General features: G+C 50.5%; 1 protein-coding gene and 2 pseudogenes across 1 annotated transcript in view; 2 read left to right on the top strand and 1 right to left on the bottom strand.

The window, feature by feature from the left end:
- Positions 1-25,873, top strand: part of MYO15A (myosin XVA) — a 69,426-nt gene that overhangs the window by 21,808 nt on the left and 21,745 nt on the right. The window contains exons 23-45 of the mRNA XM_066640863.1: positions 6,369-6,450; positions 7,715-7,845; positions 8,246-8,341; positions 9,492-9,727; positions 10,496-10,674; positions 10,909-10,981; positions 11,095-11,283; positions 12,617-12,729; positions 12,956-13,047; positions 13,703-13,808; positions 14,239-14,475; positions 17,380-17,518; positions 18,273-18,381; positions 19,077-19,212; positions 19,461-19,582; positions 20,077-20,136; positions 20,400-20,475; positions 21,696-21,811; positions 23,234-23,352; positions 23,722-23,863; positions 24,181-24,292; positions 25,065-25,139; positions 25,563-25,765. Coding sequence (XP_066496960.1) covers positions 6,369-6,450; positions 7,715-7,845; positions 8,246-8,341; positions 9,492-9,727; positions 10,496-10,674; positions 10,909-10,981; positions 11,095-11,283; positions 12,617-12,729; positions 12,956-13,047; positions 13,703-13,808; positions 14,239-14,475; positions 17,380-17,518; positions 18,273-18,381; positions 19,077-19,212; positions 19,461-19,582; positions 20,077-20,136; positions 20,400-20,475; positions 21,696-21,811; positions 23,234-23,352; positions 23,722-23,863; positions 24,181-24,292; positions 25,065-25,139; positions 25,563-25,765 — 2,943 coding nt within the window. The remainder of the gene's footprint in view (positions 1-6,368; positions 6,451-7,714; positions 7,846-8,245; positions 8,342-9,491; positions 9,728-10,495; positions 10,675-10,908; positions 10,982-11,094; positions 11,284-12,616; positions 12,730-12,955; positions 13,048-13,702; positions 13,809-14,238; positions 14,476-17,379; positions 17,519-18,272; positions 18,382-19,076; positions 19,213-19,460; positions 19,583-20,076; positions 20,137-20,399; positions 20,476-21,695; positions 21,812-23,233; positions 23,353-23,721; positions 23,864-24,180; positions 24,293-25,064; positions 25,140-25,562; positions 25,766-25,873) is intronic.
- LOC136633747 (5S ribosomal RNA) lies at positions 3,429-3,548 on the bottom strand (annotated as a pseudogene).
- Positions 4,411-4,533, top strand: LOC136633927 (5S ribosomal RNA; annotated as a pseudogene).

Raw genomic sequence — 25,873 nt, 5'->3', positions numbered from 1 at the left:
AAGTGTGGTTAGGACTGCAGTGTGACTCAAGTGTTCTCAGTCCCTGCTTCCTTGAGGGCATAAGCCTCACCAGGTCTACTCAAAAGTAAGTCCTATTTTGTTCAGTGGGGCTTACTCTCAGGAAAGTGTGGTTAGGACTGCAGCCTGAGACTGCTATTTTGAGTACAAAAAGCCCCTTGTGCACCAACGGCTTATTTAACATCATGTCCGCCTAGGACCTTGGCAAGCTGTTCTTGGTCAGACAGGTCTGTGCTAGGCTAGAGGGGCCAGTAATTGAACCCAGGATGTGTCGGTTTTATGCATCTTGCACGCATTTATTTATTTTTATCCTGCCATTTGGCCCCCAGAAGGACTCCCAAGGCAGCTCACGAACTCAACTAAAACCATTTTTACACCTCTACAGGAAAAAAAAATAAAGTTAAACAGTTGAAACTTTAAAGTTTTATTGAGAACAATCAAAACCAGGCAAAGAATAGCAGGGCAACATATACCAGTTCAGCAGGGAGATAATTAGTATCACTGGGATGCCTGACAAAATGAACAAGTCTTCATTAGGTGCTGAAATGGCAATAGTGAAAGGATCAAGTGAGTCTCCAGGGCAGGGAGCTACCACCATAAAGGCCCTGTCCTGCATTACCCACCAGCCTGAGCCTCTGATAATGGGGAACAGAGCAGAGCCTCAGATGTTGGAAGAAGGTAGTGGGTGAATACACATAGGAGGAGATCGTCCCTTGGATATTCTGGTCGAAAAGCTGTTTAGGTCTTGGAGTTTGAAACCCAACATTGAACTGAGCCTGGAAACAAACTGTGACGCCAAATGGAAATTCTGCAACTAAAGCCTTGCTGTTGTATTCTGGACAAACCGAAGTAGCCCCAAGTAGAAAACGTATAGTTCAGTGTGTATCTTTAGTTTTGTTTCTGATTTGACCATGAAAGCTGTTTGTAACTGGAGATGCCACGAATTGAAGCTTCAGCCTTCTGGATGCAAAGCAGGTGAATGACAACCCCATCCTGGGTGGGTCACAAAACGGTAGACTTCAAAACGTGTTCTTTGAATTGTGCCGATGTTTGCACAGGAAGGGTGGCTGGCCCTGCGTGGAATGGTTTCAGGTTCACATAAGAGTCCCAAAACTACCAGCAGGAAAAAATAGATCCAAACCTGAATTACCTGTCTGGGGGGGGGGGAAGACTCTGAAAGCCTGCTGTACTTCTGCCCCACCCTTTTGGAGGGGATACAGCTGTGGAAACATGACAGGGGCCCAAGGGGAGAGCAGATGGATGACTGTTTACACATGGAATGGAGGTGGGCTGTTTAAAAGTGCAGTGGGGAGACTGGGATCCTGGCACAAAACAATGTGCAAAAAAGTACCCCACGCAGCAGTGTGATGTGCAAAGCAAAGGCAGGCTCTCATCAAGCAAAGAACAGGTCCTTGGCCACAAACTGGAGTTTTCTCATTCCAGGCCCAAATGGGGGTGGGTTGAGGAACCGTGGAAGCGAAATGGGGGGAAAGTTTGAGAAAGAGATGTGTGCTGTGCTCAGGCGTCCAAAATGCATGGAAGTATAAGGAAGATAATTCCCTAAACTTTCAGAGGCGGCAGAGATCTACTCCGTGAAAAGCAATCACAGCTGGTCCTAGGCAAGAGGAGGAGAGGAAACCAGCAGAGTTGATGTAATATGTACTGACTACTGCTACCAGATCAGAAATGGACAGACAAATGCACAGATTTCAGACCCCTGCTGCCCCCCACCTAGCAAAGGGGTCTGGCCTCACTGTGTAGAGTCGACTCTTCCTCGAAATCTTTTTTTCCCCAATGGATCCCTTCCATATCGATCACCCTCCCGTGCTCTTTGGCAACACCTGTATCCCTTTTCCCAACAATAAAAGTATTTTTGTATACAAAATATTTGGTTTCATGCAGGAGTGTGTCCAAAGCTCTGGGACGGGTGGACGGAAGGGGATATGGAAGGGACTTGGGAAAACGGAAGATTCTGCGAGGAGTGTAGGGGAGGGTCTGATAACATTCGAGCAGGGAAAGGACTTCATGGATCTAGAGCAGCGATTTTCAACCGTTTTGGTCTCACAGCACACTGACAAGAGGCTAAAATTGTCAAGACACACCAGCAGATTTTTGAAAATTGACAAGGCACACTGTGCTGCCAGCGGGGGGCTCACACCCACCAATGTCTGTACTAATTGGCACACCTGCAGACCATTTGTGGCACACCAATGTGCCACGGTGCAATGGTTGAGGATCGCTGCTGTAGAGGCTTGTTGCCCAGAGCAGACATTCCGTGGAAGACCCACCTGGGCAGGTGGAGAGAGATGGCTTTGGGACCCAGATTTGGCCTCATTTATTCAGGGCAAAAGGTATTCAGGACAAGAGTTGAAAGAGAGAGGATGCGACTGACCACAGAAAGATTCCTAAGGAGAGGTAGACAAGGTCCTGTTGGCCCAGCGGAAGGTTCCCTTGTCCAGTTTAGGTCACACAGGGGAGGGACCGCTGCTCAGTTGTCAAGCTTTGCATGCAGAAGGTTCCAGGTACAAACCACGACAGCTTCTCCAGGTAGGGCTGAGAAAAGACCCTTCTTGGAACCCTGGAGCACTGATGCTAGTCCGTGCAAACAGTTCCAATGGGCTAAGGCTCTGACTTGGTATGAGACAGCTTCTTAGGCTTGTATATGTTCAGAGGCAAGAGGAACAAAGCCTCAATTCTAAAAAAGGTCACCAGCACCCCCTCCGTCCATGATGGGACTGAGGACAGAGAGGAGAGGTTCATTACCGTCATGGCGATAGCAGCCAATGGTCCTCTCACCTTTCCATCCAAGGGGCTGGATGCCGCGAGGCCTGAGAGGCCCCTTAAGTGGGGCTAGAGATGCTGTGGAGTGCCAGTTGCCTGGAAAGGGTTAAAAGTGTGACTCAGCCGGCTCTCCATAAGCAAACAGCAGCCTCTGGAGTGGCTGCCAGGCAGGCTGGGCAGTAGCTGGCACACACCCCAGCGCTGGGACACACCGGCAGCCAAAACGGGCATCATGAAGCGCGTCCGTTTCCAGGTGGATGGGGAAAGAGACGCAGTGAGTAGCCAGCAGGGCAGCCTGAGGGTGTCTGGTGAGCGTGGCTGGCATCTGGACGGGTGCCCAGGAAGCCCTTTCTCACTAGCCGTTTACAATCTGGAGACGATACAGGAATGGGAAGGGAGGGTGGTTCAGAAGTCCACTTCTGCCGTTAATTCTGCCTGCACAGCGTTAGGAGAAGTAGGGATGTGACCTTTTGCGTCTCCTCCTTTCAATGTGGCAAAGGCACTATGGTTGGCAACCTTCAGTCTCGAAAGACTATGGTATAAGCCTACAGCACCTGGTATTCCTGGGTGGTCTCCCATCCAAATACTAACCAGGCCTGACCCTGCTTAGCTTCCGAGATCATGATATAAGCCTACAGCACCTGGTATTCCCGGGCGGTCTCCCATCCAAATACTAACCAGGCCTGACCCTGCTTAGCTTCCGAGATCAGACGAGATCGGGCACCTGCAGGGTAACAGTTGCTGCTGCTCCACATTTATACCAGTAACGAAAAGGAGCGACACACCCATTGGTTGCTTCCTTCACTGGCTTTTCCAGCCGTGGATTCAGGTGTCTTCCTCTGAGCCAGTGCTGTCTATGTGGAAACATTGCATTTTCGTAACTTCTAATCATCAATATTTGGCCGTTGGGGAAAAATGCCATCTGTTGGCTGTGACACAAGCATCTCCAGCACCTATTGGACAGCACCTGTGACGTCACTGGAAATGATGAATGACACAGCTGACCCCCCCCCCCTTTTAAATCTATAAACTTTTAAAATGCTGCTTTTCTGTTTTAAAAAAATGTCTTGACACAAAGTTAGGTCGAAATAGACAGAATGTCAAATGTCCTGTTGTCTTTATATATATATATATATATATATATATATATATATATATATATATATATTTTTTTTTTTTTAAAGATACTAGCCGTGGGTGACTAAGGGCCTGATCCTATCTACCTTTCCAGTGCCTGTGCAGCCTTGAGGAAAGGGAACAAACATTCCCTTACCTGGAAGAGGCCTCCATGATTGCCCCCTCACTGCAGGATGCAGCGTATGCCCCATCGACACAGCTGCACTGGTGCTGGAAAATTGAATAGGATTTGGCCCTTATCCAGTACCTCTGTTACCCTGCACATGCCTGATCTTGTCTAATTTCAGGAGCTAAGCAGGGTCAGGCCTGGTTAGTAGTTGGATGGGAGACCACTTGGGAATACCGGGTGCTGTAGGCTTATACCATGATCTCGAAAGCTAAGCAGAGTCAGGCCTGGTTAGAACTTGGATGGGAGACGGCCTGGGAATACCGGGTACTGTAGGCTTATACCATAGTCTTTCGAGACTGAAGGTTGCCAACCATCTCCCTATACTGAACACTATCTCCCGATCTTGTCTGATCTCGGAAGCTAAGCAGGGTCAGGCCTGGTTAGTACTTGGATGGGAGACCGCCTGGGAATACCGGGTGCTGTAGGCTTATACCATAGTCTTTCCATGCCCGATCTCGTCTGATCTCGGAAGCTAAGCAGGGTCAGGCCTGGTTAGTACTTGGATGGGAGACCGCCTGGGAATACCGGGTGCTGTAGGCTTATACCATAGTCTTTCGAGACTGAAGGTTGCCAACCAGTACCTCCATTGCTGTTCCTTTACCTCCCACTTCCTGGATTGGGAAAGGAAGAGAGGGACAGAGCAGAAGAGGGACTGTGGAAGAGAGTGGTAGCCTAGACTCTTCTCCTTCCCACTTCCTCTTCCACTCTGCACCCTTCTTCCTTGGAAACAAGGATAGTGGCCAAGGTGCGTGGTGGACACTCTCCACTGATCCTCCACCTGAGGTGATTGCCTCAGTTGTCCCACAATGCCTGGAGAGGGAGAGAGGGTTCCTTTGTACAAAGTGAACTAGAGCCATCTCTGGTATTTAATGCTTCTCTGACTGTAGAAATCCACTCTCCTTTCAGAGGAAAGAGGAGGAGCGCCGGAAAGCTGAGGAGGAGAGGAGACAGTCTGAGCAGGTAATGCTGGGATGGCAGCTGTTTTGGCAGTCATGGATTAGGAGACATTGGGACAAGGATTTGCTGGGCTGAGCAAAACTCTGAACAAAAACTCTGAGCAAACTCTGGTGTCATCAGAACCAGGGGATGTCCACTCAAACTGAGTTTGGGGAGAGTTAGAAATAGAAAATATTTCTTTACCCAGTGAGTAATTAATCTGTGGAACTCCTTGCCATGGGATGTGGTGATGGTGTCTGGCCTGGATGTCTTTATAAGGAGATGGGACAAATTTATGGAGGAGAAGTTTACGAGTTCTGATGACTATCTCCTGGTTCGAGAAGAAGGCTGGTTCTAGAAGTAGAAATGGCAACAGGAAGCAGGCATCTTGCTGTCTTGTGTGCTCCCTGAGACATCTGGTGGGTCACTGTGAGATCCAGGAAGCTGGACTAGATGGGCCTATGGCCTGATCCAGTGGGGCTGTTCTTATGTTCTTAACTACAATTCCCAGGAAGCCTTGCAGGTCTCTTGTTATCTGGTGTGGTCCCTGGGGCATTTGGTGGGCCGCTGTGAGATACAGGAAGCTGGACTAGATGGGCCTATGGCCTGATCCAGTGGGGCTGTTCTTATGTTCTTAACTGCAATTCCCAGGAAGCCTTGCAGGTCTCTTGTTATCTGGTGTGGTTCCTGGGGCATTTGGTGGGCCGCTGTGAGATACAGGAAGCTGGACTAGATGGGCTTTGGCATGATCCAGCAGGGCTGTCATTCTCATGAGCCCCTGTGGACAGGGAATAACAAGGAAACCAGCTCAGGACTGTGATGTAGACATATCTTCCAAGGATGAGAACTTGGGTTGACCTGACTTGCAGCTTGGGGCCAGTAACTTTGTCTGGACTTGAAATATCTCAAGTCCCCATCTCTTTAGTGTGTTCTTGCTTACTTACACACCCCACCACCACCTTTTTCTTTGCATTTCTGCTCAAGGACTCACAACTTGTGACTCAAAATTACTCATGACTTGAAGGACTTGAAGGAAATTTTTCAAGTCAAGCCACAGTGGACATGCACTATGACTTGTGAGTCGAGTCATGGGGTTGCTGACTCATAGCTTGACTTGAGACTCAAGCTTAGTGACTTGGGCACATCCCTGATGTCTTCAATGGGGACCTCTGGGGTCACCGAACCAAAACCCTGCAAGCACCCCCAGATTAAGTCGTCCCATCTCTGTGATGTGACTGGAAATGGAGCAACAGATGGGCTACAATAGGAAGGTTGGACTCCTTGAGGAGACCCAGGAGAGACTCTCTTTTTTTCTGCATCCTTCCAGGCACTCAACCAGCGAGAGGTGATGAGAGTTGCCAACCTGGAAATCCCTGCAGAGCTGGTTGGACTTCTAAACACTGTGGCTGGTACGCTGTGATTTATCACCCCCCAGGGGTATGCCAGGCCAGTAGCAAGGTAAAAACTCCCAGCCGTCAGTCCCCAGGAGATTCTGTAGCTTTGTTCCTTGAGATACACTGAAGAGATCCCACCATGGTAAGCTTTGCAATAAGAGGGCTGGCTGCAGTGCATGATGGGAAATTCCTTGCCCTGTGCCAACTGTCTCTTTGTTGGGCGAACGTATGGTGGATCTTACACAGGAGTGATGTGCATCTTGCTTCTTTGGGCAAGAACTGGGTGCACAGATATTAAAGATTATTTTACTCTGCCTTCTGTCTCATCCTAGGCAAACTGGGGAGCTTGCGGCAGGGACTGGGTTTGCAAAGCTCAGCAAAGGAGCTGTTGCATTAGCTAGAAGAGAGGGAAGGGGTTTGTAGTGGAACTAGCTGCTCTACCTCTTCCTAGCTCTCAATTGGCCCCAATGCATGTTCGATCATTGGGAGGTAGGTCTGATAGACCTGGAGTCCTGAACAACCAAGTAGGTTCCTCACTGGCCCATTGGCATGGCTGCTTCTGAGGTCCTGGGGGGAAATGGGGAAGCCGATGGTAGCACTGAGTCCCTTAATATTGCAGCCTCTTTAGACAGGTGTCACCCGAGGGGGTAGCTTCTCATGGTCCCTCTGGGTTCCCTGGGACCACAGGAGGGTCCCATTCCTCCTTTTTGGAAGCAGTCTTACTGTATTTGGGCAAAGGGAGGACCAGGCTTAGTAGCTAATAATTCCTTCTTCATACATACATACATATATATGTACATATATATGTATGTATACATAATACATACATAATACATACATACATATGTGTGTGTGTGTGTGTGTGTGTGTGTATGTATATATGTATGTTATGTATGTATTATGTGTATATATGTATGTATATACATATGTATGTATATACATATACACATACATATACATTATGTGTGTGCGTGTATATATATATATATATATATGTATGTATGTATGTATATGTGTGTGTGTGTGTGTGTGTGTGTGTGTATATATATATATATATATATATATATATATATATATATATATATATATATATATATATATAAGAATATATGTATGTTCTTATATATATTCTTATGGGTCAAACAGACTTAATCCAGCAGGGCTCTTGCGGTGGTTTTGCAAGAGGGATGGTTCAAAACCAGATCCTTGTACAGACAGTGGGAACAGGCCTTGACCATCTCCGCTGGCCCCCTAGTGAGATCCTTCCTCTTTCCTATAGTTCACAAACAGGTGAACGAGGACTGTATCGCTTCCGTCCCTCGTCCCAAGCTGCAGGCAGACCCCCAGCTCACTCTGCCACTGGACATAAACAACTACCACATGGCCAAGTATGTGCGGACCCATTTCAAGGTAAGGGGAGAGGGGAGCCACTCACTGAGGGCAAGTGGCAGTGCCTCTCCAAAGCCCTGGTAATATAGTAGGCCCTCCTTATCCATGGGCGTGGCACCCACAGATTTAAGTATCCACAGATGCCGATCCTGCAGCTGGAGGGGAAAAAAGAGAGGGTTTTCCAAGGGCAAAAGGAAAGCCTATTAGTTTTGCTCCATGGGGCTGCTGGTTGGTTGAAGTGTCCATCATTTGCCCAGTTAAGAAGTGGCAGCACTTACTGACAGCAATAATGGCTTGAGCTGTTGACTTGTACAGGTGGGTGTGAGGGATGGACTGGCCCTTTGGTGAACAGCGAGTACATTATACAGTAGATCCACAAAGCAAGGAGGTGCTAACCAGCACCTCTTCTGTTGTCCCACAGGAACCACTCTTTGGGATGCTCACCAAGACTCTGGCCTCCCCTCTCACCCTGTTGGATGAGAGCCTGGCGCCTGCTGCAGTTAGCCTGTTCAAGCTGGTAGGTGAAGAAGAACAAATTTCTTAGTCCTGGTCAAATGGAAACAGTATGGAGTGTTGGTGTCCCAAACACCTCAACAGTATTTCTATGAGCTACTTATGGCCCAGTCCTATCCAGCTTTCCTGCACTGATGCAGCTGTGCCAATTGGGCATGCACTGCATCCTGCAGTTGGGGGGGGCACTCTTGGAAGCCTCCTCAAGGTAAGGAAACAAATGCTCCCTTACCTTGGGGCTGCGTTGCATCTGCATTGGCTCTGGAAGGTTGGATAGGATTGGGTCCTTAATCCATGACAGCATGGGTTCCCAAATTGTGCTGGGTCACAAGGCCCCTGCAGCCTCTTTTACCCAGCTCAGCTGGATGCTGCCATCTTGGATTTCATGAAATCTTGCAAGATCCAAGAAGGTGGCACCCAAATCTCTTGAGGTTTGGGCGCCACCATTTTGCAATGCACACTTGGATCTCCCAGCACATACCTAAGACATTATGATGCACACTTTTGGAATCCCTGCCTACAGTTTTTCAGAGATTGAGAACATGGGGGGGGGGTGAGTCTTGATGTCCCTTTTAAAAATTTAAACATTGCATTTTTTTTAATCATGTCTCTCTAAAACTGTTCAGAATGGCATATAAATTTCTCCCCCCTCACTATGCCCACAACAGCCCTGTGAGGGAGGTTAAGCTGAAAGTGGGTGACTTACCCAAAGACACCCTCTGATCTCCATGGCTAGGTGGGGATTTAAATCCAGTCTCCCTGCTTTCTCATCAAACACTTTAACCACTATACCGTGCTGCTTGCTGTGTATACGAGACATTGAAGGCCACAGAGGGAGAGAAGATGTGAACCTCAGATGTTCATAAAGTGGTAATGCCCACCCCACACACAAGGCATTAAAGCAAGTCTAGCACTGTCCCAAAATAACTATCTCAAGGATCCCATGCAGAGGGGAAATGGGTACTGATAGGAGAACAGGCTGGTGTTTGTAACAGTCATGCCTGGGTATGTAGCAGGAATCTCTCTCTCTCTCTCTCTCTCTCTCTCTCTCCAGAGAAGTTGACACCAAACAACTTCCTCTCTCTCTCTTCAGAGAGAGGAAGTTGTTTGGTGACAACTTGTGGGATTTTTTGGACCACTTCCTGTGTTTGTGGCAGGTTCTACGCTTCATGGGTGACCCTTATCTCAACGGCACCCAGGAGAACCTGTTTGGCAACTACATCGTGCAGAAGGGGCTGTCGACTCCCAGCCTGCGGAACGAGATCCTAGTCCAGATCGCCAACCAAGTGTGGCGGAACCCCAATGTCAACAACGAGGAACGGGGCTGGCTCCTGTTGGCTGCCTGCTTCAGCGCCTTTCCGCCCTCCCCCAGCCTGGCAAATTACATGCTCAAGTGAGTGGAAACGGCGGGAGCAGGGAGAGGATGTGGAGTCCGGGGGGGGCCTATCCCTGTCGACAAACAGCCTATAAGCTGAGAAGCCTCGAGTTCACATTGCACATGGCGTGTATTTGTTTCCGGAGTGAATGTCAACAGATACAAACAGATCCTATTTGCATTCCTTCCGAAGCAAATGCACCCCGGAATGAACTGGAACAAATAGCAGTATCCTGTTCACAGTCATTGGCGCAGACCCAGAGCAGAGGTCCAAGGCAGTGGCAGAAGCCAGGGCAGGTAGCCAGACCTCAGTGAACTCCAAGGCCTGACGGGAGTTCAGGCAGGCGCAACTCCATACAGGAGGCTAGTACCTTGGAGAGCTCCAGGCAAGCTGAACAGAGCAGGTTGCAGAGCTCCAAGCAGGGTCAGGTGTTGCTTCAGATTTGTTATAGCTACAGTAACCAGGTCTGGTGATTGGCTTTGCCCCTTCCCCTTCCACACCTTAGAGGTCCTGTGTCCAGTTTGCAGACATTTGCTCTGACGGCAGTGAGGGAACTGTGGCTTAATTACAGGGTCATCCAGGGAGTCTTCCAGGTCAGGGGAAAGAGCTGTCTTCTGGCCTTGGGGCAGAGTGTGGAGTCTGGTTCCTCAGGTTCCCCTTGTAAAAAGGGACTCCAGTGCAGTCCAGGATTTGTGGTGCAGTATGTCAACCCACCCAGAGCCCCACCCCTGCTAGGCTGGCCCCATGGCTTCTGTCCCCTGAGCTCTGTTTTCCTCCCGCTTCAGATTTGTGTCTGACTATGCCTTCAACGGCTTCAAATCCATCTGCCAGCACAAGCTCATCCGAGCATTGGCAAACGCCCAGTATGGCACGGAGACTGCCCGGGCATACCCGCCTACTTTGCTGGAGTGGACAGCCAGCCGGGACAGAGTCAACATGGCCCTGGATATCTACTGCTTCAATGGTGAGACCCCAGATTTCTTGGGGGGTTGGGACATAGAAGATGAACAGGACAGTCCCAGCCATGCTTCCTAGCTTGTAAGGCTCCTTCTGCTTAACTTCAGCGACGGAATGGGCTGTGGTGCTGGGTCCTTCTGACCACTTCCTGGACATTCTGAAAAATGTGGCTGGGCTTTAACTGAAAGCAGCACTGGGGCTGCCTGAGCACCCACCATAGCTCTGCATTTTGCTTTCCTAGGAGATCACTTCTCTTGTCCCATCGACTCCTGGACTACTGGAGAAGTCCTAGCTGAACATGTGCTAAAGTACAGGTAGAGGACTCTGGGGCTGGGGGCTGCATGTCGGTCAGTAGGGTGATGCCTGGAGTCATTTCCTGGTCTTTAAACCAAGCACCCAAAGGCTCAGGGCTGCTGGTTCTTCACAGGGGGCTGACGGACGGATGGCGAGGCTGGTCGGTAGCCATGAAGGACGGGGCCCAGTGGGCTGAGCTGGCCGGCCACGACTACATCCTGGACCTTGTTTCCGACCTGGAGCTCATCAGAGGCTTCCCAAAACAGAAGTCGTATTTTATCATTGCCTCAGAAGGCCCAGAGAAGCCATTTGGTGGCAAAGTGTAGGTAGAGGGGTAGGCGGGGGTGGGGGGGCCCCACTGGCTTTTTCTTCAAACAATTCTGTGCAGTTTCCAAGATGCACAGTGAGGGGGGTTCAAAGCCTAATGGGGAAAACAGCCCCCAAAGCCCCAGTTGTATCACTCCCACAGGAAAATGCTCTAACTGTTTGGGATCTCTGCAGTGCAAATATCCGACCCTGCCGCAGGACAGACCTCGAGTACAGGAAAACCACGATGTGCTCCTAGCCACAGCTATCAGTCCAGCCCTTCACTTTCAGTCCCAATCCAGGCTGCAAACATCAGCTTCTCCTCATAAAAAATACAGCAAGAGCCTTGAAGAACAGCCCCACTGGATCAGGGCATAGGCCCATCTAGTCCAGCTTCCTGTATCTCACAGCGGCCCACCAAATGCCCAGGGAGCACACCTGATAACAAGAGACCTGCCAGGCCTCCTGGGAATTGTAGTTAAGAACATAAGAACAGCCCCACTGGATCAGGCCAAAGGCCCATCTAGTCCAGCTTCCTGTATCTCACAGTGGCCCACCAAATGCCCCAGGGAGCACACCAGATAACAAGAGACCTGCCAGGCCTCCTGGGAATTGTAGTTAAGAACATAAGAACAGCCCCACTGGATCAGGCCAAAGGCCCATCTAGTCCAGCTTCCTGTATCTCACAGCGGCCCACCAAATGCCCAGGGAGCACACCTGATAACAAGAGACCTGCCAGGCCTCCTGGGAATTGTAGTTAAGAACATAAGAACAGCCCCACTGGATCAGGCCAAAGGCCCATCTAGTCCAGCTTCCTGTATCTCACAGCGGCCCACCAAATGCCCAGGGAGCACACCAGATAACAAGAGACCTGCAAGGCCTCCTGGGAATTGTAGTTAAGAACAGCCCCACTGGATCAGGCCATAGGCCCATCTAGTCCAGCTTCCTGTATCTCACAGCGGCCCACCAAATGCCCCAGGGAGCACACCAGATAACAAGAGACCTCATCCTGGTGCCCTCCCTTGCATCTGGCATTCTGACATAACCCATTTCTAAAATCAGGAGGTTGCGCATACACATCATGGCTTGTACCCCGTAATGGATTTTTCCTCCAGAAACTTGTCCAATCCCCTTTTAAAGGTGTCTAGGCTAGACGCCAGCACCACATCCTGTGGCAAGGAGTTCCACAGACCAACCACACGCTGAGTAAAGAAATATTTTCTTTTGTCTGTCCTAACCCGCCCAGCAGGTTGGATCCAGCTTGTGGACCTGCAATTGTCCACTCCTGATTGAAGAACCCAACCCTTTCTCTTCCACCTGCCATCATTCCTCTTCCCTTTTCTCCTTAGAGTATTCAGACGTGGTTTGGACTCAGATGAGGAGGTCCCTCCTCCGCCCCCTACCAAGGCCCCCACTGTGGCGCCCTCCAACCTCCCGGACTCCGAGGGATACTGCAGCCACGGCAAGCCTCCCTCTTGCTTCTCCTCTTTAGCTGGGCAGTGGGGTGGGAATAATGCAATCGGGCAGGGCATGTGAACATCGGAAGCTGCTGTGCGCTGAGTCAGGCTGCGGGGCTGCCGACACTGACTGACAGCAGCCCTCCAGGTGTTCAGGCTCAGGGGGTATCAAATGTGGGAAGGGTTTTTTGGTTCACGCTCTCTCCTTTGCCTTTCTGAACCTGGACGCAGATTCGGACACCTTCAGCGAGTCCCGAAGCCAGAAGGGGTTGGATAATTACTTGGATAGCCTCTTTGACCCGGTCCTCTCCTATGGGAATGGGGTAAGACCAAATGGGGTCCTGTCATTGATTCATCTAGCCGAGCGGCATTGATACACGCTGGCAGCAGCTTGCCAAAACTTAAGGCAAGGGTTTTTCTTTGCCTTACCCGGAGGCACCCGGGATTGCACCTGGGACCTCCTGCATGCAACTATTTACTGATAAATAGTCCATTCGCAGCTCAAGCTCAATTTCAGGTGGGTGTTGTAGCACCTAGCTCAGCCGCCATTGAAAATACGGAGCTGAAAATACAGGGGACAGAGCTGCTGGGCAAGGTGAGCTCCCGGTGGGAGAGATGCCTGGTGCTTTGCCTTGAATAGGTGGGCAGATGGGATGCTGGGAAGGAGGGAGGGCTGTGTGGTTGGAGAAGGACCCAAGTCTGCCCTTCTGCTTTGACTTCCAAGCTGGAATGTTTGAATTCCGAGCTACGCAAAATAACAGCACAAGCACACTATGTGACAGAACCTTTGGCTGATCACGGCTTAGGTTTGAAGCCTAAATGGATGATGTCACTTCCAGCCATGATGTCACTTCCAGTTTAATGACATCACTTCCAGTGGGTTCCGACAGACTGCCATTCTAAAAAGGGGGTCCTGGTGCTAAAAAGTTTGAGAAGCACTGAAATACCGTCATGCTGGTTTTGTTCTGTCCCCTCCAGGATCTAGAGAAGCCAGCTGTCGTCTCCTACAGGATGAAAGGGGGAGGCCAGGTTGGAGGGGGCAGTGGTGACCAGAGCAGTGGTGACAGTGGAGCGCAACTATTCGGTGAGTGTTGGCCGAGCTCTCTGGCCTGGCCAGGGCCATGTCCCAGAGTTGAGCCACTTGTGTGCACCTTGAATGTGGAGTTGTTTGTGAGAAGAAGGGCAAAAGCCCAAGCTGGATGTCTGTTAAAAAGAGACATCTGTGAAATTCCCTCACTCTTTTAAGGCAAAAGCTTCTATGTGGCTCTTCTGCTCTTGCATCCCTACCCCAGTATCTATCTATAGTTTCTCCCCTCCTTTTGTTCTCGCAACAACCCTGTGAGGTAGGTGAGGCTGAGAGAGAGTGTCACACTGGCCCCAGGTCACACTGGAAGCTTATTGTGGCTGAGCGGGGATTTGAACCTGGATCTTCCAGGAGTCCAGCTTCCAAACCACTACACCCTCCTGGCTCTTTGTCCCTCTTTGCAACCTGTTTCTCTTCCTCCCCTCTGCAGGGAAGAGGGAGGCCACCGTGTCGCCGCAGCAAGCTCTCCGCAGGCAGCAGGGCTCACCTCTGGTCAGTGGGGGACAGAAACACTGGGAGGTGGGTTTGAGCAGTTCAGAAGAGGACTGGCCTCCCCTAAGTCCTTTCTTTGGGGGGCAGGCTCTGCACATGTCGCAACAGGTAGCTGCCCTGCGCAGGCGACAGCAGCAGCAGCAAGCATCCGTGGCAGCTCACATGCCCTCCACCAGTGCGCCCCAGCACAGCAGCTCCAGGTCTTTCCATCATAGAAGTCCCACCAGGAGCCAGAGGACAGGCAGCCCTGGCACCAGGCCTCACTCAGCTCTGCCCCTTCAGGTGAGACTCTTGCACAGAGAGGTGCTGGGCGGGGTGAAGAGGGAACAAGACTGCTGGTATAATGGTTAGCAATCAGGAATGCCAGCTGGCCAATGTTTTGGCCCAACAATCCAGGAGGCTAATTCATGGCTCCTAAGCACTTCCCAGTGGGCTAGGTTTTCAATATCATCACATCCCGAAGGGAACGGAGCCCCCCCCCCCCCAGAGGTGTAACTTGGGGCCCTGGTTCCTAGAGCAGTGATGTCATGATGTCGCATGACATAGTAAAGCCATGATGTGTATGTGCAACCTCCTGATTTTAGAAATGGGCTATGTCAGAATGCCAGGTGCAAGGGAGGGCACCAGGATGAGGTCTCTTGTTATCTGGTGTGCTCCCTGGGGCATTTGGTGGGGCCGCTGTGAGATACAGGAAGCTGGACTAGATGGGCCTATGGCCTGATCCAGTGGGGCTGTTCTTATGTTCTTAAACTACAATTCCCAGGAGGCCTTGCAGGTCTCTTGTTATCTGGTGTGCTCCCTGGGGCATTTGGTGGGCCGCTGTGAGATACAGGAAGCTGGACTAGATGGGCCTATGGCCTGATCCAGTGGGGCTGTTCTTATGTTCTTATGCTGTTGTTCCTGCTCCCCCCACTGCTCGTTCCCGAGTGGTTCAGCCCAGCCCGTCCTTATGGGCATTTCCTTGAGAGCCATCAACGGCCATGTTGGGCTGAACCAAACGGAGCCGCCACAGAGGGGGGTGCTGAAGTGACTGAAGGGCTATGTCAGAATGTCAGGTGCAAGGGAGGGCACCAGGATGCAGGTCTCTTGTTATCTGGTGTGCTCCCTGGGGCATTTGGTGGGCCGCTGTGAGATACAGGAAGCTGGACTAGATGGGCCTATGGCCTGATCCAGTGGGGCTGTTCTTATGTTCTTAAACTACAATTCCCAGGAGGCCTTGCAGGTCTCTTGTTATCTGGTGTGCTCCCTGGGGCATTTGGTGGGCCGCTGTGAGATACAGGAAGCTGGACTAGATGGGCCTATGCCCTGATCCAGTGGGGCTGTTCTTATGTTCTTATGTCACTTCTGGGTCCTCCCTGGAGGAGGAGGTACTGACAGCTTTGCACCCCCCCCCCTTGGAGAAGCACCCAGGGCAGGTACCCCTAAGGCTCTGTCCTAATTACACCTTTAGAGCCCCCCATGGAAGAACAAAGGTGATTCCTTCCCCCCTCTCTGAGATAGAAGCACCTGCAAAAGTAGACTCGGTGGGGTGGAGGAGGAGGACAGAGGCTGGAATGGATGCTAAGGGAGAGAGCCAGCCAAGACCCAGAGCTCCTTTTGGCCCCACAGCTACCGGCTGGGGAAGTCAGGTGTTGCTGCTTGCAGGTAGGCACTACCAAACCCCCACACACCCCACCAAAATCTCCAGCCTGCATATTTGTAAAGAAAGCAGATGTTGTGACAGGATCAGTCTTGCCCATGCTCAGTCCTCAAGGAAAGCCTGAGCTGGGCTATCACTACAGCCTCTCTGGGACTGGAAAATTGGCCCGTGCAGCACCAGTTGTGGAGAGCTGGATGGTGCCCCGTTCTCAGAGCCCTTGTAGGCCAGGCGCTGCTTTCTCGTCTTTCCTGGGATGCCACGTGCCTTGGCAGAAACCTTTGTGCCCTTGTCTGGGTGACCTGAACCTGCCTGACACCGGATATGCCCTTGCACAGGGCTGATTGTATTCATTTCACTCGTCCCTGAGGCCTCCATATGCCACCGCCCCCCCTTTTTTTTAGCTACATGCCCTGTTGGAGAAGCAGCTGTGAGAGCTGCAGTTCTGTAGCTTGCAAAGCTGCCATCGATGGCCCAGGTTTGGGGGAGTTGGGGGGGGCAAGCAATTGGGGTGGGTCACCCAGAATTTCGTGGAGTGAATTGGGGTGGGGGAAAAAGGCCAGGATTGGGGGAGCTGTGCTCATGCATGGCTCCATGCCAAACTAGATGGCTCTGGAATCCAGGTTTAGATTTGATTCCAGAAACAGCACCCCTGCTCTGAGAATTGGTTGACTCAAAGACTAGGTAGGGGTTATTGGCCCACCCAAACTCCCACAGAAAGATACAGTGGTGGCAGGAAGCAAGCCGGGAAGATGGGCTCCTGGATGGCTCTGTGTAGGTCTAAACAGCTCTAGAATTCAGTTCTAGATTTGTTTCTAGAGCCAGGACCTAGAACCCTATAACTCAAAGATATGGCTTACAAATGCATCACTTCCCTCCTTGCCAGAGAGAGACTGAGAAGGGGATGGTGGATGGAGCTGCTGCATCTCTGGGTCTTGCACAAGGTAGGACTGCCTCTCTGGAAGCTGTTAAGCAATGCATGGAAAAGACAGGCACCCACCATGATGCACAGCTCCTGCTGTTCCATAATGCCCAGCTCTTGCTGTTGTACTATCATAAGGTTTTGCCAGTTTCTTGCCAAGCCCCCATGCATCTTGGTTGAGGGATCCCCCCCCATGCCTTTCCCAAAGAAGGTCTAAGAGGAGACTTGAGAGACACAGAGAAATGTACCTCCTTATGAGAGGTACTCATTCAAGAACTACAAGTCCCAAAGTTCTTTTGGTTCCTGCCAGGTCTCTTAGGCACAGGCAGGTCAAGGTCCCTCTTCTGGGAACATGCTTGTGAATACCTTGGTACAGAATTTACTGTCACCTGCAGCCAACTGCCTGCTCACGCCTGTTGGGGTTGCAATATTGGGACAACAATTCTGACCAAGCAGCCATTGAACATTTGTGCAAATGAGCCTCTGCTGTCTGACCCCCTTTTCTCTCCCTTCTTGTTCAGATCCTGCCTCCAGGCTCCATGCCGGGGAGCTGGTGCGACATTCCAAGTTTAACTCGGAACACATCCCGGAGCCAACTCAGAACATCCGCAATATTATCAAACAGTATCAGCAACCCACCAGGGTCCCAGAGCCCCTCAGGTTAGAGATGGACCTCCCAAAGTTCGGCTTCTTCCTTTAGGAGCCTAAGTGGGGGATATGACTGAGTCTGCAATCCTAACCAACTTTCCAGCACTGACATATGGGCAATGCAACTCCAAGTTAAGGGAACAAATATTGCCTTACCTTGAGGAGGCCTCCATGACTGCCCCCCGACTGCAGGATGCAGCACGTGCCCCACTGGCACAGCTATGCCAGTGCTGGAAAGTGGGTTAGGATTGCACCCTGAGACGTATAAAATTATGCATGGGATGGAATGGAGTGAATAGAGGAATGTTCTTTTCCCTCTCACACAACACCAGAAGCAGGGAACATCCACTAGAATTGAGTGTCGGGGGGAGTTAGAACAATTGGCTCAGTCTCAGGTAGGCATCTCCAGGCAGGGCTGTTGTGCAACTCAACAGGAATTAGAACATAACATAAGAACAGTCCCACTGGATCAGGCCATAGGCCCATCTAGTCCAGCTTCCTGTATCTCACGGCGGCCCACCAGAATTGTACTGAGTCAGACCCTTGCTCCACTATGGAAGCTTCCTTAGCCCTGGCTGGCAACAACTTTTGAAAGTCTTTACTGGACCAACTTGGAGACGCTGCCAGGGAGTGAACCCGACACCTTCTGAACACAGAGCCAAGTTCTCTGCAACCCCTCCCAAAAATACTTGCGTTTTTGACAGATAAACTGAATGGCGGTTTTGATCATTTGATGGTCCTAGCAGCTGCTTCTCTGTCTTCCTAGGAGAGAAGGTGGGAAAGTCTTTGTGAAGAAAGCAGATCCCCATGAGGAAGCCTTGAGGATCCTGAAGGAGCAGATGGCAACTGCGGCGGTGCCCTTGCAGCCCGCTCCGGTACGCCTGGGTGTGGCCTGGACAGATGTGGCAGAATTGGGCTGGGGGCACGAATGGGTGCTTGTGCGTTTGAGGCAATCAAAGGCCTCCTTGGTGTTTGCTGACGGTGATCGGACCATTGCATTCTGGTCAACTGTGTCTTGATATTGGACATTTGCGTCCTGGATATTTATAACCGCCACCACAGAATGCAGCGTACAACCCACTGGCACAACTGCACCAATGCAATCCTATGCCTCTCTACTCAGAAGTCAGTCCCATTATAGTCAATGGAGCTTACTCCCAGGAAAGTGTGGATAGGATTGTAGCTACAGGATATGTAACATGGGTTTGTTTGTTTTTGCCCAGTTATTGTTTGTTTAATGCCCAGTTATAGGGCGATGCAAATAACTGGGGTGTAAAAAAAAACCCAGACACAAATATCCAGGGTTGCCAATGACCAGGGACACATTTGACCGCAACACAATTTTCCAGGATGTAAAAATCCTAGTACCATTTACTGACTTCCGCTTTTATCTATTTTAGTTGTGATGTTATCAAAGTTCTGATTTAATCACTGGCCACCTTGAGGGATCATTGGAGGGGTATGTCTTATTGCACCCAGGATTGACTGTAGCTTCATGCTGAGTAAGCACTTGGTGATAAACCTGGGTTTCCTGCTGCAGAATATCTGAAATGGCCCTGCTTGTTTGCAGGTCATGAGGGAAACGGTGCCCAAGGAGGCAATAGCCATGGTGAAGCCTGTGGCACACTCCAGTGTCAAGATGACCTTGCCACCTGCTTTTCGCCATCCGCCCACCATCCTCAGGTCTTTCCGACGTGCTTCTCCAGGTAAGAGTGGCGTTGCTCTTTGTCACCTTATGAACGGATTCTTTACTCAAAGCCTAGTCTGCGTAGGTGACAGAATGAAGTGGCAGAGTCCTGGGGTAAAAGAGTGTTCACTTTGGGCTGCAGAGAGGTGCCATTTTGGGATAGTCTCTTGCACTTCTTTAAAAAGCTCCTTGCATTTGGAAAACTAGCACATAAGGGAGAAAGGTCTCTTCCCCAGGGTAATTGCTGACCAGTGACTTTTTTTGTAGTCTTTGTTGCACGGAAATTAGCACCTGAGGATGAGCAGGTTCAGACGCAGCTTCATCGCCGATGCAGCGAGCAATTCTATGCTTACCGTGACGTCTCTTGGAAGATCTATCTCAGGAAAGAGGTATCTTCCCCCGTGCAAGACCCCTGAATCGTTTTCCTCATCCATCAGGGAAGAAAGAGGGGACACAATGGAAGCTTGTTAAATTCTGCATGGTGTGGAGAAAAGGCATAGGGAGAATTTTTTTCTACTCTCTTAAGGTCACATAAATAACTCAGGGTCACCCTGAGAAACGGATTAGCATAGATTCACTGGCCTACCACTCCCCTCCCCTCTTCCTGTTCCACTCCGTCTCACTTCTCCAACCCTGGGAAAGCAGAGAAGCAGGTGAGGGGGGGGAGCATCTGGGTGGACCCTGCTGGAAACAGGGGGCTGATTAGCTTTACATTTGGAGTGATCCAGAAGGAAAAATCTGATCCTTCTTATTAAGGAAAAAGTAAGACAAGGTCCATGTTGACTTTGCATCAGTGGCGCTACTTAGAGTAGAGATTATTATTTTCTCTGATGCAAAATCCCCAGAATCAGCATGTTCCACCTTTCACTTGCTTTCCTTGCAGGTTTTCTACCCGAAGGAGAGCATCAACAATCCCCTTTTGCTAGATCTCCTTTTCCGGCAGGTGGGTCTCCGAGCCTGTTTGCTGCACAGAGCTTCTCAGCAGGACTGTTCCCCAAACCTCCCACCCCCATCAACACCACCCATAACTGTACTGCCAGGTCCCCAGATCCCTCACAATGTGTAGCCACAACTCCCAAGAACTCCATCCCACCCTCCTCCACGATAAACATTGCCATAGGTTGAAGGCTGGTCTTGGGATTGATCTGAAGCTGAATTTTCCCTGAAGAGGATCAAGCCATTGTGATGGTTTGCTCCCCCTTGCAGATTTTCAACGATACCCTTTCTGAGGCCTGTATCCGGATCACCCAGGAGGAGAGGCTCCGCATGAAAGCCCTCTTTGGTAAGCTTTGCCCTTTCAAATGGGGTTGGAGGAAGGCTTGCTCTTTGATGCCTCCCTCTCTCATCACGCCCGGGACAGCATGATTCCGTAGAGCTGGAAATGACATCCAAAAGAGGAGGCATCCAAAATGAACAGGGGCATAAAATGCCTTCCCCATGAGATCTCATCTGCTGGAGATGCCGTAGGACAGCATTTCTCAATCAGTGGTGTGCAAGGTGGTGTCCGGCAGTAAGCGTGGCCCCCCCAGACACCTACCACCTGGGACTCAATGCAACAAACAACGGTAGGAGGCTTGGGTCAGCAGGCAGAGCTCCAGCATACACTTTTGGCATGCTTGAGAAAGCCCTCCCACCCTCTTTGAGCCTCTTACTGGTGTCTGTTGCATTTTGGCAGGCCTCCCAACCCAGAAGTAACTAGCAAAGACGTAATCGCCAGTTACTTCCGGTGGTTTGAAAGCTAGAAGGACGCACGAAAGTGGTATGTCGTCTCAATAACATTGAGAAATGCTGTTCTAGGACGATTTCCTGCTACAGACAAGGAGCTGGACTAGATGACCTTGTGGGTCTTCCAACTCAATGATTTTATGAAAGCATTTGGGTGGGGCTTTTAGTTTCCAAAAAGGAGAGGTTTATAAAACTTTGCAGACTGTGGAGAAAGCAGAGACAGAAGTCATCCCCCCCAATCTTTCTCTCATAATACTAGGACTTGAGGTTGTCCAAGAAAATGGACAGAACAGCTGTGCATATATTCAATCAAGGCATAAGATGTGGGGTCTGCTAGTTTAGATTGCTTTCAAAGGAGACTAGATGAATTCATGGAGGAATATGTGTTCACCAGCAGACAATAGCTGAGATGGTTAAATGAAACCTCCGTATTCAGAGGGAATCCACCTCTAAAGACAAGGTTCTGGTGAGCATCCTGGAGCTTGTGGACTTTCCAGAAGCTTCTGGTCAGCTGCTCTGTGAAGCAGGAGGCTGAACCAGAGGGGACCCAATTTGGCCAAATCCAGCAGGGCTCTTTTTGGCTCCTTAAAAGGCAGGACTTATTCAAGTTAGTTGAGACTAAATCCCTAATTGAAGACTTGCCCATTCTCACGCACAGAAAAGTAGGAAGCGGTTGGGCGGGGTGGGGGGCGGTGTCCAGGATAGCTGTCCTTTTTCCCAGTAGGAATCTTGGGAAAAGGGGAGTGAAGTAGAGGCTGCCTCTGTTTCTCTCTGCAGTGGAGAACAAGCTCGATTCCTTCAGCCCGGTGGCCGACGAAAGTGTCAAGAAGGAGATTGTCAATTTTGCCCGGAATGGCTGGGAGGTCTATTTCTCTCGCCTTTTCCCAGCTACGGTAAGAAGCATCCCTCCCCCACCTGTTGCAACAAAGAGAAAAAAGTATTCCCCTTTCTCTTCCAAAGAGGTTGCATCTGACCCAAGCAATGGAAGCTGGCAGGTCCCAACTTGTGGTCCACTGAAGACTTTTTTAGTGCTTATGGGAGAAAATCCAAAAATGGCACCTTCTACCTCCTACTAATTAAAGTTGAGGAGAAGGTTTTGGGAGTCTTTAAGATCCATGAGTTGGCTTCCAGGATTATTTAAGAAAAGCAATGGGTGGCCAGCATTCCTGACTGCTACCCTGCTCCAATAAAGAGTTGTGCCCCATGAGGAAAGGCTACAGCGTCTGGGGGTCTTCAGCCTAGAAAGAAAGTGCATGAGGGGGACATGACTGAGACATATAAAAATTATTCAGGGGATGGTTGGAGTGGATAAAGGTTTGTTCTTTTTCCTCTCACTCAACACCAGAACTACAAATCGATGGTAAGGCCACATCTGGAGTATTGTGTCCAGTTCTGGTCGCGGCATCTCACAAAAGACATAGTGGAAATGGAAAAGGTGCAAAGAGAGCAACTAAGATGATTACTGGGCTGGAGCACCTTCCTTATGAGGAAAGGCTATGGCGTTTGGGCCTCTTCAGCCTAGAAAAGAGGCACCTGAGGGGGGACATGATTGAGAAATACAATATTATGCAGGGGATGGACAGAGTGGATAGAGAGATGCTCTTTACACTCTCACATAACACCAGAACCAGGGGACATGCACTAAAATTGAGTGTTGGGCGGGTTAGGACAGACAAAAGAAAATATTTCTTTACTCAGCCTGTGGTCGGTCTGTGGAACTCCTTGCCACAGGATGTGGTGCTGGCATCTACCCTAGACGCCTTTAAAAGGGGATTGGACAAGTTTCTGGAGGAAAAATCCATTACGGGGTACAAGCCATTATGTGTATGCGCAACCTCCTGATTTTAGAAATGGGTTATGGCAGAATGCCAGATGCAAGGGAGGGCACCAGGATGAGGTCTCTTGTTATCTGGTGTGCTCCCTGGGGCATTTGGTGGGCCGCTGTGAGATACAGGAAGCTGGACTAGATGGGCCTATGGCCTGATCCAGTGGGGCTGTTCTTATGAGAACATCCACAAAAACTGAGCAGCAGGAGGCTTAGAACAGACAAAAGAAAATATTTCTTCAGCCAGCGTACAATTAAACTGTGGAACTCCTTGCCACAGGTGTGGTAATGACATCTGACCTAGACGCCTTCAAAAGGAGATGGGACAGATTGATGGAGGAAAAGTCCATCACAGGTTACAAGCCATGATGGGTACCCATCATCCTGGTTCTAGATGTTAGGCTGTCTCTGAATACCAGATGCAAGGGATGCACCTCCCTGCTGTCAAGTCATGCCATGCTATACTTACCGCCCTCCCTTGTTTTTTCAGGGCAGCGTCGGAACGGGCGTACAGATCCTGGCAGTATCTGACACAGGGATTAAGCTGCTGCGGCTGATCAAGGGCACCAACTTGCCTGGGGAGCAGCTACGGATGCTGCGGGGCTACAGGTAAGGCTGCTGGAATCACCCCAATGATGAAGCTCCTCCCATGCAGTGGGCGGGGCAAAACCCTGGGTGGTGGGCGTGGCGATGCCCCATTGCCCCACCCCACTGGTTTTTGGGTTATAACTTTTGATAGAATAGAGATATTTTAGTGCAGTTTATTTCAGTGCATTCCTCATGAAATTACACATCAAGCAAGCTGTAACATTGTTCAAAAATACCAAGTTTTAAAAACTTTGGCTAGTAGTGGTGTCACCTCAGCGTGGACGTCACCCAGTGTGGCCTGCACCCCCTAGTAGTGACACTGGCAGCGCGACCAGTCTGCTCTGCATTCACCTTCCCCTCTCTGACCCCTCTCTGTTCCCTTTGCCTCAGCTATGGCGAGATCCTCTTCGTTTCCATCCCCTCCAAGAACATGCTGGAGTTCAATTTCTCCAGCGAGAAGCTCATCCTCTTCTCCCCCAAAGCGTTCCAGGTGAAAGCCATGATTGACCATTTCATCACTGAACTCAAGAAGGTGAGGGGCTGAGATGGCGGACATTTGGGGAGGAAGAACGATTGCAGGGAGGAAGAGGTCGCAGCAGGTCGACAGAGTTGGCAAACCACTGTGCCCACTGTATAGGGTAGGATATCCAGGGCTGAAAGAAATTCAAAAACAGATTGAAACGATCAAAGGGTTGGAGCGTCTTTCTTGGGAGGAAAGGCTACATCTGGACCTTTTTGTTTAGAAAAAATGGGAGGACGTGATGGAGGCTTCACAGTATAGAAAAGGTGGCTTCTGTGTCTCCCCGAAACCTGCAAGCACAAATGCACCCATTGCTGTTCTCATTCCAGGACTCCCAGTACGTGGTTGCTGTCAAGAATCACATAACAGACACCAAGAGCCTCCTGAGTTTCCACAAGGGAGACATCATTTGCCTGAGGCCTATGGAGGGCTTGGGAAACGGTGAGAGCTGCAGCCTTGTAGGAGGTTGGCAAGAAGGTAGACTAGGTAGGATGAAAGATGACTAATGAGGGGCGGTGGGGGGAGGTTTGCGCAACGCTGCATGGTCTGGAGAAAGTAGATTGAGAGAGGTCTTCCTCCCCCTCACATAAAACTGACGCTTGGGGCAACTGAGTGGCTGTAGATTCAGGACAGACAGAAAGAAGGCTTCTTCGCGGAGTGTGGTTCACTTATGGAACTCACTGCTACAGGATATGGTAATGGCACTGGCTTGGATCGTTTTAAAAGGGAATTAGGCAAATTCCTGGAGGACAGATCTAGCCATGTCTATTTATCAAAGCAAAAACGGGAGCTTCCTGTCCAGAATCAGTTAAGTCCTGAATGGGAAACCCTGGCCTCTGAGCAGCCCGCTTGGAGGCAGGCTGTGCAGCATGGCCTTTCCCAGTTTGAAGAGACACTTGGCCAACAGTCTGAGGCAAAGAGGCAAAGAAGGAAGGCCCACAGCCAGGGAGACAGACCAGGGACAGACTGCACTTGCTCCCGGTGTGGAAGGGATTGTCACTCCCGAATTGGCCTTTTCAGCCACACTAGACGCTGTTCCAGAACCACCATTCAGAGCGCGATACCATAGTCTTTCAAGACTGAAGGTTGCCAACATTCACTCATTGCTGAGTATTGCTCCACTTCCCCCACTCTGGGGCCCAGCAAGGGGTATCCTGGGTAGGGAAGATCCGTACCTCCCCGTGATGCTGCTGTGGCTCTCCCCTCCCCACAGACCGCTACTATGGCTGCGTGGTGCGGAAGAAGGTGATGCTCCTTGAGGATGTGAAGAAGGGCACCATGGATTTTGGTGGGTGGCTCCTGTGTGCCGTGCAGTCCTGTCCTCTCCCACGGGCCATTTTTTCCTGTGCATGGTCTTTCTCTCATCCATGCAGGCTCCTGCAAGCCTCTCTGACAGGAGCATGAAAATTGTTGCAGGGGAGCATAGATGGGAAAAGGTCTTGGTCTCCTGCTTGTGGCAAGTGGTGGCAAACAGGATGCTGGACTAAATAGACCCCCCCCCCCCCGGAGCTTGATCCTGCAGTCAGGCTCCTCATATAGTTCTTGGCAGCAGCTCCAATGTGCAGCTATGCTCATTTTCTTTCTCCATATACCTGGGATGTAGCATCACCATAGAGCAATGCAGTGAACAAAAATGGCGGCTGCAAGGAGATGGTTTTTCTCCTTAGTGGACATTCCACTGAGACATTAATGGGCTACTTTCCTGGCGCAGGGTGGAAGTTTGGTGCCGTCTACGGGAGATCAGGCTTCTTCCCTGCTGACTGTGTCCAGCCGGTGGCCGCGCCCGATTTCACCCACCTACCTGTGGAGAAGGAGGAGCCAAAACACCAGCCGGGCAAAGTGGCTATGCCGGCCTCGGTGGCCGTGGCTATTGCCTCAGCAGCTGTGGCTCAGGAACTGGACAAGAAGACGGAGGCAAGTGCAATACTTAACCTTCAACAGGATTCACAATGGCGCAGAGGCAGGATTTGGGAGTTAGGAGGAGGGGCCGTTGCTCATGGTCTCCTGGTGTTCTCAAGAGGG

The sequence above is a fragment of the Tiliqua scincoides genome, chromosome 13, assembly GCF_035046505.1.
Source record: "Tiliqua scincoides isolate rTilSci1 chromosome 13, rTilSci1.hap2, whole genome shotgun sequence".
In the NCBI taxonomy this organism is placed as follows: domain Eukaryota; kingdom Metazoa; phylum Chordata; class Lepidosauria; order Squamata; family Scincidae; genus Tiliqua; species Tiliqua scincoides.
Note: the sequence above shows the minus strand (reverse complement) of the source record. Positions and strands in the feature narration are given on the sequence as shown.